General features: G+C 42.5%; 1 protein-coding gene across 1 annotated transcript in view; it reads left to right on the plus strand.

Moving 5' to 3' along the window:
- The window catches only part of JAK1 (Janus kinase 1), a 131782-nt gene that overhangs the window by 88787 nt on the left and 27897 nt on the right, over positions 1-15098 (plus strand). The window contains exons 6-9 of the mRNA XM_011940820.1: positions 2911-3064; positions 6961-7124; positions 9246-9588; positions 11477-11662. Coding sequence (XP_011796210.1) covers positions 2911-3064; positions 6961-7124; positions 9246-9588; positions 11477-11662 — 847 coding nt within the window. The remainder of the gene's footprint in view (positions 1-2910; positions 3065-6960; positions 7125-9245; positions 9589-11476; positions 11663-15098) is intronic.

The following is a 15098-nucleotide window of genomic DNA, read 5'->3' on the forward strand; positions in this document are numbered from 1 at the left end:
AGGCTGTCTTTACTGTTCCCTCTTTCTATTAGCTGCCTGGAAGTGCAGAGTTGCTTCACTTTTAGCACCTTGACTCTGTACCCGACATCGTGCTTCAACAGGATATTGCTTTGTTACCACAGGCTTTTTGAACTTGAAAAAAAAAATACCATCCTAAGCTAAAACATTTGCCTGATGACAAACTACAAAAATTTTGAAACCTCATAATCTCACCACTAAAGGAGATGTAAATGAAAATAAATGTTGGTGATTATTTCAGTGGAATACCAGCTCTACTTTGGGAAATATTCTTTTATTTCAATTATCATTTTCTGTTTTTAGATAATGCTTTTGACAGTTGTTGTTTTATAATATATCTTAGCGTAAGACAACATTCTGTATTCCTTTTCAAAAAGTATTTTCTTACTTTTTTAAACAATTGAATTTCACTGTCCATCAAAAAATTTTGTAGAAGTGTAAAGAGAATTCTTTGTGTATAATATCTGCATATAAACTTAAAATATGCAGTTAACTGTACATAATTTTCTCAAAAACTTGCAATGCATATCTCTGATTGATGTCTGTTTGTCTTCCTGCTTTGTTCCTCCACTTCATTCTGAAAAATAATATAGGCAGGTATCATTCTATATTTATTAACGTCATTTAAATTTTTTTTTCCATTGGCATGCTATAGTATCTGAAATTTTTGTGTACCAGGTTTGATGAACACTTTGATAATTAATTTTAAAAAGGTGTGTGGAATGTCTGTTTTCAGTGTGTCTTTAAGCTTGGCCTTATGGGTGATGAGGGTACTGATTCTGGTAGTCACAGATTTAAAGTTTTGTTAATATTTTTGACATCTTATTAAGGAGAAAGCTGTCAGCCTTATTTTAGACTCCCTGATCTTCTGTTTACCTTTAGCCTTTGTTCTAGTGGAAAAGCTACACATTATGTTTGGTCTCGGCCTGGTGCTGTCTGAGTATCTGACCTAAAGGGTTCCAAGCCAAAGATGGTCCCACAGGGCTCTCAGCAGCCTGGAAGAATATCCTTGTTCAGACCAGATTGAAGATTGTGTTCTGCCCAGAGGGAGTTTGTTGGGCCCTCATCTCTACCAGGTCCAAGGACTCTTTCTCATAGAGACTCAGTAGGATGTGGAAGAAGAAGGCTGTGGCTCGGTCAGCTCAGGGAACATCTGCCTTTTTCCCCTCCTGCCACCTCCCCTGGCAGTAGAGGGCAACCTGTCTCTCTCCTTGGCACCTCGCCGGAGACTCATATGTCCAAGGACAACTTATTCTTTAAGCACAGTGCCTAGAGCACACACTTGTTAGGGGCCCATAAAATGCCTAATTTCACTTAAAATCAGAAAACATAGTTGAGAAATATAACTTGTAATATTTCTTATGGAGGAAGGGAAAAGTGTTTAGGGCCTATGAAAGTCACAGTGTAGTCCTGCTTATGACACGTGCCCCATTGTGGGTTGCTGGATAGTTGCTACTGGACCTGGCCGATTGCTCCCAGAGACAGGAACTCATGGAGTGCGAGAAACATGCCTGAGAGCCCTCTGCATCCCAGTCCCTAACTCAGGGCCTGACTTGTTTTAGGCTCTGCAAACATAGCACAGTGACAGATGTTGAAGTGTAGCAGCAGCTTTTTGCAGGGAAAGAGGGAGTTGTATTTATTGCTTCTCTATGACATGGTTCTTTTCTCATTAGTTCATGTGCAAGTCAAGGGAAAGAGACCTAGGTACCAGCTGAGTCTATAGCCTAGAGATGGCCCGGGCTGGCTTGGCTCAGTCACTTCCCTTAGTCACTTCCACACATTCCAGAACTCATTGTGTTTTTCTTACAGGTGACAGAGGAAGTTATATATGGAGGGTAGGGTTAGAGGCACCAACCCCCTGTGCAACTGACAATCCATGTATAACTTTGACCCTCCAAAACATAGCTACTAATAATAGCCCACTGTTGACTGGAAGCCTTACCAATAACATAAACAGTTAACACACAAATAGACTAGTAACCTGTATATATTTTATGTATTCATAATGTACCTTTTTCTGAAATTTAAAAAAATATTTCTGTGCCACACCGTTCATCAGTTAGTTTTTTTCAAACTGTTGCAGATTTCCAAAAAAATTTTCAACATATTTATTGAAAAAAAAAAAAATCTGTGTATGAGTGGACTTCTGTGGTTCAAACCCACATTGTTCAACGGTCAACTGTAGTAGCTAAGAGAACAGGCTTTTGTAGTTCTAGGTCACCTAGCCTCTTGGACTCTCAGTTTTCCTCATCTGTAAAATGAATGAAACCTACCTTGTAGAGTTGCTGTGAGGATTAAATAACATAATATATATATATAAAGTGCTTGTTAACTCGTTTCATGATGCCTGTGGTGATGTTTGGGGCAGCTCCCTTTTAAAACCCTATTCATCATGTAAAACACACCATCAGTTTAATAGCAGCAATCTGGGAAGTAGGAAACACTGCCATGTAAGCTGTATATCTTGATTGCGTGATGAAACTAAGTTGCAGGAATGTTAAAATGTCAATCGAATCAGTCTTGGATTCGAGGTAGAATGGGCTTAGCAGTGCGGCTGATGGTAAGCATGCAGGGAGCTGTGGCCAGCACGGAGTTCCAGTCAGCAGGTGTTTCCCTGTTCTGGAAGCATAGTGAGAAGTCAGAGGAGCTGTCTTTGTGATCTTCGGGAAGTCACTTTAGCTCCCCGAGTCATAGAAGAGGTGCTGATGGGACACTTCTCACACAGTGCTAGTAAGAAGGAAAGACATGGTAAGGGCTGCAAGGGTCAGGGTTGTCTGCCTGCTTCTCAGGGCACTTCAGCCTCCGGCACTGACCACTGTTGGTGAACCAGGACGCCCTGCCCACATCTGGGTCCTCTTTGCCACAATTGACATTCATTTTCCTGCCTTCCAGGTTCTATTTCACCAATTGGCATGGAACCAACGACAATGAGCAGTCAGTGTGGCGTCATTCTCCAAAGAAGCAGAAAAATGGCTACGAGAAAAAAAAGGTTCCAGATGCAACCCCTCTCCTTGATGCCAGCTCACTGGAGTATCTGTTTGCTCAGGTAGGAAGTTTGGGCCCAGGAGAAGCTGGAGTTTGTGGGGTGGGAGAGGCATTGTAGAGCTCAGACCCCCTGGTGCAGCTGAACTTGGTGGTGCTAGGGTGCTTTATGGCCTGTTCTGGGTAAGTTCTTGCCACACCTGGAGTTGCCCCAAGTGAAGAGACAAAAGGCAGCATTTCAGCATTCCAAGAGGCTGGTTATCCAGCTTGTGGGCTTTCGGGCCTCCCTTCTTTCTTATTCCTTTCTTGTTCCCCACCTCCTACCATTTTATTTTTCATTCCTATTAATAACCTGTGTGCAGAGGTCAGAGGGAAGCTCTACTTGAAAGAAGATGTAATTCAACAGGGCTGAAGAAGGCACTTCTCAGCAGCCATAGTAATGTTTGGGGAGGAAGGAGATGGCCACTCTGTCACTGGTGGTAGGGTAGAAAGATTATACGCTAGAAAAAAAACAGAAGAGAAGTTAGAATCACCTGAAATTACATTTACTCTGAGATTACTAAGATTTTTGGTAGTATGCTTCCTGATTTTAACATGCAAATTTGGATACTATGTAGATTTTGAAAATATTTTATGGTTTATTTTGTTTTATAAACTGCTTTTTTTCATCTGATTTTTTTATTGTTTGTCCTTCAAATGTCAATTAAAATATTGATCTTTGTTGTTTTAATGACTTTGTAACAATTCATTTATTCAGCAAATATTGACTGGATTCTGTGTACTGTTTGCCTCAGACATTTGTACCTGCTAAGGTGCTAGAGATGTTGGAGTGAACAAGACAGACATGGCCTCTGCATGCATCAGATGTACATCAAGTTAGAAAACAAGCAAATAAAATGATACATAGATAATACATAAGAAATTATGGAAAGTACTGTGAAAGCAGAAGCTTGTGATAGAGAATATGGAGAAGGGGGGTTGAATGGGAAGACCTAATTTAAATCATATGATCAGAGAAAGTCTCTCTAAGGAGGTAACATTTATAATGAATCCTGAAGAATAAAAAGGAATCTGCAATTCTAAGAGAGGGTTGAGGGATTATTTCTTCCATCTAGGGTGTCCCAGCAGCAGCACTACTGACCTTTTGGGCCGGATGATTCTTTGCTGTGATGGCCTGCCCTGTGCATTGTAGGATATTTACCAGCACCCCTGCCCTCCACCCAGTAGATACCAGTAGCACTCTCTCCTTAGCGGTGATGACCAAAAGTGTCTTCAATATTGCCCAGTCTCCCATCAGCCTCAGTTGAAAAGATCTGATGTAGAGGGAACAGAATGGGGGAAGGAACTGAGGGCCAGTAGAGCTGCAAGGAGAGGCCATATGGCTGCAGACCAGAGGAGGGTGATGGGGAACGAGGCTGGAGAGGCAGGTGGGGGCAGATCGCATACACAGAGCCTTGTAGGAGCTGGCAAGGGGTTATACTTTAATCCTGAGTGTGGTGGGAAGCCATTTGGAAGACTTCATTTTATGTAAGTTTCAAGTCAATGATGATTCTTGTTATATGTGGAAAGTAGATTGTGCTGGGTCTAAGAGTACACTTCGAACATGCAAGCTGAGAGTCCGCAGCAATGATCCTGGGAGAGAAAATGCTGGTTTGGCCTAGTGTAGCAACAGTGGCAGTGGAGAAAAATGAGTAAATCTGCCGTTCACCTTGAAGATAGAATTGGTAGGATTTGCTGTTGAGTTGGATGTGGAAGCTGAGAGAATTTGTGGAATCAAAGATGATGACTAGGTTTCTGTTTTGGGTGATATCAGATGGATAATAGAGTCATTCCCCACACAGAGAAGGTCTTGGGGGAAGAGGGTGGGGAAAGGGCAGAAATCAGGAGTCCTTTTTCAGAGATGCCTGTGAAACATACAAGTGGAGATTTCAAGTAGGAAATTGAGTAATGAGGCTGGAGTCCGGAGGAAAAGCTGTCATTTATTTAACTTAGTCACCCGTTCCTGAACATTTTCTGTTTTTCTCGTTTTCCCTATTATGCTATTACTTTATAGTCTGTTGTGAACAACTGCATACGTAGGTGTTCCTGTACATGTTCTTTTTATTAATTCCTTAGAGTATACCATTATGTGTGAGATCACACACGTATCAGTGTGTCTGTGTCAGAGTTACGTCCCACTGTAGGGCTTCAGTTACTAACTATGCATTATCTCCATTCCATCTATGCCTTAGAACTGCCATAGAGACAACAGAGAAAGGGGACAATGCACAGCCCCAGGCAGATACTGTGTGGGAAAAAAAGAAAATGAACTGGCCATTTTCAGATTGGTCTTTTTGGATTCAGCTTCCCAGTTTTGTGTATCCATAGCTGAGATTTATTCTTTACCTTTCCCGGGAACAGAGGTGTAAAGGAACAGTGTGTCATACTTCAAGAATAAGCATGGCATTAGATCTGACCTTTTGGAGGCTCAGGAATAAGTGACTTGAGGTAGCTTTACAGTGATTGTTTACAAAAAACCACAGCCCAAGAAGACAGTTTCAGGTTTTGCTTTGCTCTTCACACATTACTGGCATAGATCATTGTTCCTCAGAAGTTTTTGGAATGTCAGTGACCTTTCCTCACTTGAGAGAAACAAGATATCCCATGGTGAAAAGAAGAGAAACTGGAGCAGTGGGAGCCCTCCATCCAAAAACCATTAATCTGAAGTTCTTCAGGGAAAGAGAGTATCTCATGTATGCAGGAACATTTCTCCCAGGCTTTGTGCCTGCCTTGCTGCAAGCTGGAGAAAGGCTGAAGAGATCATACTTTAGCGTTCTATGTACTTTAAGTCAGTTTTTGAAGACTGAGTGTGGCTGTAGTACAGCATTGAACAGAGGTCCTGGTCAGTTTTAGATTTAATCCCAGCCTACCACTTGCCAAGCCCTGAGCTCCCAGGGTACTCCGTTCTTCTACTCGACTTGGGGTTTTGTAACTACCTGACATTAGGTATTCCTATTCATTTATTCTTTTCTTTATTCTTAGAGTAGACTCTCCAGGAGATCAGGAACGTGGTTTAGTTTATTGCTGTATCCCCAGCACCTAGAATAACATCTAGCCCATAATTAGTTCTCAGTAATTACCAAATGAAGGAGTGACTGAATAGGGCTTTTTACCATTTTGTGCCTTAGATTCCTCATCTGTTGGAGGTGATGATATTAACATCCACCTCGTAAGATGTTATGAGGACTTAACAAGGGAACCAAGCACTGTCTGGCAGCACTGAGGCTGGGTTTAATCAGTGGGAGCTGGCACTGGAATTATCGTTTTCACTCTATACAAAGCTGGGCTGGGCACTGCTGGTTAGCCTCGTTTTATTTTTTGTGTTTAAAGTTCGCGTTAGTTCTTAGAATGCTGTGCACCTCCATCAGTGAGGGAGTATGTTTTGGTGATACATTTCACTATGGGAAACTCGAACGGCAGATGTGGGAAAATGTACACATGGTGATGATGCACTGTGGAATGTTCCCCTTTCTTTAGAACTACAACAGAATGGAGGGGAGAGCCCGGTCAACCCCGTACACCCAGCTCCTAGACAAGGCCATCTCAGCACGTTTGTGGAATTAATGCATGATCAGACCTCAGCCCAGTGTCACCTTCCCTTGCTCTGGCGCAGTCCAGGCCTAGTATGCAGTGTTTGTCAGCATCACCTCTATGGTGAAGGGACTTCATATGTCTGTACTGTTCCCCAGCACCTGGCATAGTGCTCAGTCAATGTTTGTTAAATGAATGAGCGTGGGAGGACGTCTCCTGAGCCCCGTCATGCCCAGCTCTGTTGAAAAGAGCTCTGATGCTAGAGAAACTGTCAGTCTGATTCGTCTCGTTTCTGTGCTGCATTTTTAGGCAGCACCTCCCTGTGTGGGGAGCCTTCCTCTCAAGATCAATAACAGGTGGGCTCTCGTGGTTTCTCCCCTTTGCTCCTAGGGACAGTATGATTTGGTGAAATGCCTGGCTCCCATTCGAGACCCCAAGACCGAGCAGGATGGGCATGATATTGAAAACGAGTGTCTGGGGATGGCTGTCCTGGCCATCTCACACTATGCCATGATGAAGAAGATGCAGTTGCCAGAACTGCCCAAAGACATCAGGTAAAGCTTCTCGCTGGCCGAAGTGTTGATTGTGAGGATGGTGGTGTTTTTACATGTTCTTACACATTTCAGCTTAATTACTGCCAGGGTTTGGCTGACCCTTGCTCTCTGTGAAACCCAGATCTTATTTAGAATGTTGACTACATACACGTAGAATAATTATAATTGTGTCTTGATTTTGGATGTTGGCTGCTAATCTCAGAAATTTGTGCTTGGGTGAAATTTCTGGGCTGAGGATGCCAATAAAATTAGTGACCCCCAGGCCTTCTCCAGCCCCTCCTTGCCCATGGTGGACACTGCCTTCTATCACTGCATTTTTTCCTTTTGTTTTGGACCCATCTTAAAAATCCTTCTCAATACAGTTCTATAAGCAGCTACTACCATCCCCAGCCTGAACTCAATGCGTTATAGAAGTTCACTACAGAGCTGTTAATTCTAATGTGAGAATTGATCAACTACTATTAAATTTCTCAAGGAAACTGCATTTACTTAAAAATATAATTTGAGATCAAGTCTCTGTGAAGGAATATTTAAGTTCTGTCCATCTGTGACATCAGTTAGCTTTTTTTTCACCAATGGGCTATTAGGATTGTCATAAATGAAGACAGTCTCATTTTGAAGAAGGGATTTCATAGCTGCATTTTTTGTGATAGGCAGCATGCGTCTTCTCATAAGGTCGCTGCTTGTTTCTCCTTGGCTTGACCAGAGAGTCTAGAGCAGATCACAGCCCGCTCCTCAGTGATGCAGGGATTGAGTCAATACGTGCTCAACTGCTGCTTTCTCTTTTTTCTGTGGCCTTCACTTTGGGCACTTTGTCTTTGTTTTTTCATAAGCTGAATTGAAAAATGACAGTTCTTCTCTAATTCTCTTTATTATATTACATTAATCTAAAAGAAAAATTACAACATTTGTTGAGGATAAATCCCAAACTTCACAATTTTCCACTGTTCTGAAGCCACTCCATGCAGCAGGGATGACCTGGGGCCAGGTGCTGTCTCAGTCCTGGAAGTAACAAGCAGACCAGTCTCCATATTTGTGTGGCCCCCAGTGGACTTGTTCTTTGTTTCATGGTCACTCAACATTCTTCTCAACATTGACTCCTGTTCTAGCAGTATATCAGCTTTCTTAGATTCTGTTTGTTGTGGATGCTCGCCCACTAGCACCTGGATAGGTAACTAATCTTTCAGCTTACCTGTTGATCTTTTAAATAGTATATCTGATTCATAGTCACATGGCAAACACTAAGTCTTTTGTATTAATTGGCCTTAGTTTGTCTGTGTCTGTGTCTGTCTGTCTGTCTGTCTCTCTCTCTCTCTGTCTCTCTCTTTTTTTTTTTTGGAGACGGAGTTTTGCTCTTGTTGCCCAGGCTGAAGTGCAATGATGTGATCTTGGCTCACTACAACCTCCGCCTCCCAGGTTCACGTGATTCTCCTGCCTCAGCCTCCTGAGTAGCTGGGATTACAGGCATGTGCCACCATACCCAGCTACTTTTGTATTTTTAGTAGAGACAGGGTTTCTTCATGTTGGTCAGGCTGGTCTCTCACTCTCGACCTCAAGTGATCTGCCCGCCTTAGCCTCCCAAAGTGCTGGGATTACAGGCATGAGCCACCGTGCCCAGCCTGTCTTTCTCATTTTTAAAATAAAAAATGTGATTTGTTTAGAAAAGTTATAAACCAGACATGCAAATAGAACATACAAAGGCATCTCTCATCACACGAAGAGATAAGTGCTCCTAACACCTTGCAGACCGTTTTCTAACCGATGCTCAATCCTAATACCAGTGTGGAGATGTGAGTACTAATGTGCACAAGAACGGTGAAGCTAGCAAGCAAAAATGTAGATGCCCTGCCTTGGTGACCCAGAAAATTGGGCAATACCTGTAGCAATTCTCAGTTCAGTGAAATCTGTGGAGCATGTGCTTTTCTTTTCTTTCCCAGTTTCTATTCACCTCCATCTCCTTACGGTGGTCATCTTCAGTGCTTACTCCATCTAACGTCCTCTGGGAGTAGATCTCCTTTTCCCATTTGGCAACATGTGGATTCATGGACTTAGATTTGTTTCTCAACTATTTTCTCCTAACCTATACATGAAAAAGAGATGTACTTTTCTACTCTCTTTTAGCTACAAGCGATATATTCCAGAAACATTGAATAAGTCCATCAGACAGAGGAACCTTCTCACCAGGATGCGGATAAATAATGTTTTCAAGGATTTCCTAAAGGAATTTAACAACAAGACCATTTGTGACAGCAGCGTGTCCACGCATGACCTGAAGGTGAAATACTTGGCTACCTTGGAAACTTTGACAAAACATTATGGCGCTGAAATATTTGAGACTTCCATGTTACTGATTTCATCAGAAAATGAGATGAATTGGTTTCATTCGAATGACAGTGGAAACGTTCTGTACTATGAAGTGATGGTGACTGGGAATCTTGGAATCCAGTGGAGGCATAAACCAAATGTAAGTGGCTGTTGGCAGTCGATCAAAGAGAACATTCCCATGTCACATAGCGTATGCTGTTTATCCTGCTGGAGTCATCTGTCTGCATGTCCATCACTCCCATAGGCTGAGTTTATTTAGGAGACCATATATCATTCATCTTTTATTTCATCCCTTAGCACAAGATCTAAATAAGTATTTATTGAGTTATGTAGGGAAATATAACAACATGTATAATATGTAGTAGTATAATAACAGCAGATAGTTCCTGAGTGTTTACCAAGTGCCAAGTTCTTTTCTAAGCATTTTACTGGTATTAACTCATTTATTTCTAAAAATAAAAAAACCTTTGAGGGAAGTATTGCTATTATCTCCATTTTACAGATGAATACAAAGAGGCACAGAGAAATTAAATTTGCCTGAGGTTATGACTAATAAGCATTTGTGCCAAGAATTGAAGTTAGGCCTCTGGCTCCATGAAATTGACTAATTGATTTTGCTTTATGGAAGCTTCTTTATGAGATATTTATTGGATGAAGAAATAGAGCAGAGTGGCTTAAGAGCATGGGTTTTAGAGCCATGTAGACGTGGTTTGGATCCTAGCTTCATGACTTATATGGCCTTAGGAGAGTTATTTCACTTTTATCAGCAGCTAGAAATTATTCATCTGTTAAATGGAGGTACTGTCTAACTTACAAGGTTGTGAAGAAACTAAATGACATTTAGCACAAAGCCTGGCAATATAATAAATGTTGAATAAATTATTATAGCTGTTAAAATTATTATTACTGTAATTAATAATATTAAAGTAAATGTGGGTGGGTGCAGTGGCTCACACCTGTAACCCCAGCACTTTGGGAGGCTGAGGCAGGCAGATCACTTGAGCCCAGGAGTTCGAGCCCAGCCTGGGCAACATGGCCTAACCTTATCTTTACAAAATATACAAAAATTAGCAGGATGTGGTGGCACATGCCTGTGGTCCTAGCTACTTGGGGGGCTGAGTTGGAAGGATCGCCTGAGCCTGGGAGGTCAAGGCTACAGTGAGCCATGACCGTGCCACTGCACTCCAGCCTGGGTGACAGCAAGATACTGTCTCAAAAAATTAAAAAAATAAAATATGAGACTCATTTTCTCCTCCTGTTTTATTCTCATGCTAAAACAATAATGCCTGATACTTACTGAGGGCTTTCTATATAGTAGGTATTATACTATGTTAGTTAGCACTTGTCTAATCTCAGAGAACCCTGTGAAGATGTAAGCTCTCTATTTCATGAATAGGGAAAACGAGGCTCAAAGAGATGAGGTAACTAGTTAAATAATTGGCAGAGTTAAGTAATTAACCTAGATCTCTGGTCTCCAGGGCTCATGCAACACAAAATATTTTCCCTTGTGCAGATATATATTATTCAGTGTGTAGATTATTTCAAGCATGAGATGCGTATCTTCTCTTGAAAATCCCGACTCGAGTACTGTTCTAAAGTCAAGACGATTGGTGATAGAAGGAGAAAGCTCATGTTCAGCCCAGTAGTAATTGGGAAGAGTATGTTACCTGTCTGTGTCAAAGCATGTATAGTAGTCTGGAAGTGAGGAGACCTGAATGTAGATGCATGTCTTGTGAGCAGTGATTTCCCTTTCTGAGTTTCCGTGCACATTGTGTATTATATAGTTTAGACAGTGTGCTCATTAATGTGTCTTCCAGATGTGAAAGCCCAGGATTCCCTGATATAACCCAGTTCTTTGGTCCTGAGCCTGCAGGTGCCAACTCCCCCAGTCCTTCTGCAAGTCCAGACCAGCTGGCTTTCTCCTTCTTGGGCCTAGGCCCTGCATAGGTTTGCCAGCAGCATTGACCTTTTACCAATAGAAAATGAAGAAAGCAACTTAACTCTGTCCCTTTTATGTATCTTATCAGGTTGTTTCTGTTGAAAAGGAAAAAAGTAAACTGAAGCGGAAAAAACTGGAAAATAAACACAAGAAGGATGAAGAGAAAAACAAGATCCGGGAAGAGTGGAACAATTTTTCTTACTTCCCTGAAATCACTCACATTGTAATAAAGGAGTGTGTGGTCAGCATTAACAAGCAGGACAACAAGAAAATGGTAAGTTTGTCCCAGAAGCTCTTAAGTTTGGATCTGGTGATAAGAGGGAGAATTGCTGAGTTCCGTTCTGCAGCACATGATTTTCAGAGTTCCTGTCCTAAAGAGAAAATAGGATTTTCTTGTTGAAGCCAAAAAGTTCCTATTACCAAGGCATTATCAGTGTTTTAAAGTTACACCGATACATTCCAGTGCCTTTCTTTGGTCTCAGAAATGTGAATCCGCCTTAGGATTTGCTTCCCTCCCAAATATACCTCAGCATCAATATTTAATTCACAAGCAAGTGGATTTGAAGGAAAAGAAAACCAGCGAATGTCAGTGTTTCCTCCCAAGGGCTCTGGCACGGCCTCTCTGCTGAGCTGAAGTGCAAAGCAGGAAGCCCTGCGTTGCCCTCAAGCGAGCCTCGGCCACAGTGGCAGTCATCGATGTGGTGTCAGGCACACCCCAGTGACTCTCGGACAGAGGAAGGGGTGTTTAATCTCACTTCCTCTTTTTTGGTATCACTTGAGGACATAATCTAAATAAGCAGGAAGTGGGAACTCTGCCAAATAAACCTGTTTGTGTCAGGGGAAGTCACAGCCAACAGCATGCAGAGAGAGCGGCTGGTGAGACAGCGAGTACTCTTCAGGTGAGTGGAACCAACACCAGGAAAGGCCACATTCTGCCAAAATGTGGCAGATACCGTGTCACAAGGATAACGCTCAGTGCTGAGGAAGAGCCTGGTGATACAGTTTAGGGCAGACAGTCACTCTCTTGTATTCAGAATAACTTGTCTTTCTGGTATAACCTTTTGGAAAATAGTTGGCAACCTGTTAAAAGCCTTGAAAATATTTATATATCCCTCTGTTCAGGAATCTAGAGAATGAATCTATCTTCCAGAAACAATGTGAGAGGCAGGTTGTAGTTTATGAATAAGAATGTTTGTTCATTCCACTAGTATTTAAAGTGTCAAAATTCTGAAAATAACTTAAATATACAATAATAGGAGAATAGGAAAATAAATCACAATTTGCCTGAGTAGCAGAACATGAGGTAGTCAGATTACTGAATTTTTTAATGACCTGGGAAAAAAGGTCAGGGAAAAAAGCAGGATATAAAACTTTACCTATACAATGGGACCAATTTTGTTCAAGATATCAATAGGTATCCTTGGATATACACATGCTGTTAGAAAAATAATCAAATATTAACAGCTACTTACTTATGGTGGCATTATGAATGGTTTTAACTTTCTTATTCTCCCCTCCTTTTTTTTTTAAACAAAAAACATACATTAATTTTATTAGAAAAATAGAGTGAAAACAAAGTGAAGAGAGAAGTGGAAGAGCTCAGATGGACGTTAGTAGAAAGGTGGCAAAATGGAGGGAGAAAAGAAGTGCTGTTTATGGAGCACATCCTAGATATTAGGCGCCATGTTATATGCTGCATCCTGGATATTAGGCCCCATGTTATATACTGCATCCTGGATATTAGGCCCCGTGTTATATGCTGCATCCTGGATATTAGGCCCCGTGTTATATGCTGCATCCTGGATATTAGGGTACCCATGTTATATGCTGCATCCTGGATATTAGGCCCCATGTTATATGCTGTGCCTCTATCTTGTCTTAGTCCTCATGAGAACCTTAGAGGACGGAGCATCAGCTCTACTTGAAATGAGGAATCTGAGACTAATCAAGAGACATGGGATCTTGCACAGGGTCACTTAGGGAGAAAGTGGCAGGCACTTGCCCAGCTATGTCTGGTTTCTGCCTGTGCATTTTGCCTGTGTTGCTTTGGTTTCTAAGGCATTATCATCCCCCAGAGACCCTGAAGGGTGTGAGGGAGAGGCCGACATGTCCGTGATCTGGCTCTTCAACATGGTGCATGCTTGGTGCACGTTTTATGAGCCTGCCCCATCCTGTCCTGTCCTGACTGACACAGTCAAGTCAAGCACCAACACAAGTTGGTGCACCCATCATGTAAGTCAGAGCTCACCCTGGCCACATGGGCCAGTGACTCTATGCCAAGCTACAGTGCTGTGGAGGGAGCAGGAGGATGGCAGGAAGAGAGAAATACTTGATTCCTCCATTAGTTGGTTTTTGTTTACCACGCTAGCCCTTACTATTGTCAGGCACTTCCTATTCTGAGCACTTCACAAATATCACCTCTTTTAATTTTCATGTCAACCCTGTGAGTGGGTATGTTGGGAAACTGAGGCACAAAGAGGTTAAGTAACCTGTCCAAGGTCACACAGCTGTTAGGTTAAAATATTTGAAATTGCCAATATTTGACCATTTTGACCTATAAAAATGATGATTCCATATGCATAACCCTACTACCAGGTGGCGAGGCTGCGATTTGAATCCAGAGCAGCTGGCTGTGGAGCCTGAGCTGAGGGTTGACCACTGCTCCATGCTGCCTGTTTAGAATCTCACGCCCTCATTGTCCCCTCCCAGCCATGGGATTTCCAAGCCCTTTAATCAGGCAGTACTTTGAAGAAACCCTGATAGCAGCATGTTGTTAAGTCAGACCTTGATGTGTCAATCACTTCTCTCTGCATCTCCTTGGCATCCCCCATTTCTGTTTAGACTCCTGCTCACAGGAAATGTAAGTGCAGATGTGGTCTTGCTTATCATGTGGCTGGGTGTGGGGCTGCCAAGGCCAGCCTGCCACTTGTTCCAGAGCATCTTGAAATTGCTCTTCAGGGATATCCTTGCTTGGTCACACCCGCAAGGCAGCGTGCTCAGTGTGGTTTCTTTCCTAAGGCACCATTCCTGTGGTGACCCTGCCCTCTCCAGGCCTCCTTGCTCATAGCCCCAGGCATGCTTCCTTCGCCATCACAGCTGCACTAGGCCCCTGACCTCCCTCCTGCGAGTGGCTTGTCTCCCCTGCTCCTTTTTCCCTTCACTGACCTCTCATGTCTACCAGCTGCCTCTCCTTTCTACAGGCTATGAAAGTCATTTTGCTCTTTTTTGAAGCCTCAGATGCTTTTTAATGTTTTTTGTGAGTCAAAGCTCCAAATCATGGCTTTTGCATACCTTCCCTTGCCAGGAAACGTTCTTGATTGACCTCCTAGTTCCTGTCAAATGGGCAGTCTCTTCAGGGATCAAATGATCAAGACAAAACTACCCCATAAAGACACCTCCCTTGATGGAAAGCCCCTCCCTCCTTCTCCACAGGTGCCTTTGCCTCTTCCCACTCTGAATAAGATGCGCTGCTCCCTCCAACTCTCAGAGCTCCCTAGGCTTAATCTAGCAACCTCTTCACTGGGCCTGGGATTATTCCTAGATTAAAATCCAGGAGTTTCACCTTATAGAGCAAGTCTGCTATGAGATGAACCACACTGCCTCTGTTTCTTTTCTCCCAAGCAGGAATAATGCTGATTCAGCCACTCACTGTTTAGTGCCAAGATCAGGGTGCATGCTCTGCTCCTTCCCACCTCTACTTTTATGCCTCT

This window comes from Colobus angolensis, unplaced genomic scaffold (assembly GCF_000951035.1).
Source record: "Colobus angolensis palliatus isolate OR3802 unplaced genomic scaffold, Cang.pa_1.0 Scaffold102, whole genome shotgun sequence".
Lineage (NCBI taxonomy): Eukaryota > Metazoa > Chordata > Mammalia > Primates > Cercopithecidae > Colobus > Colobus angolensis.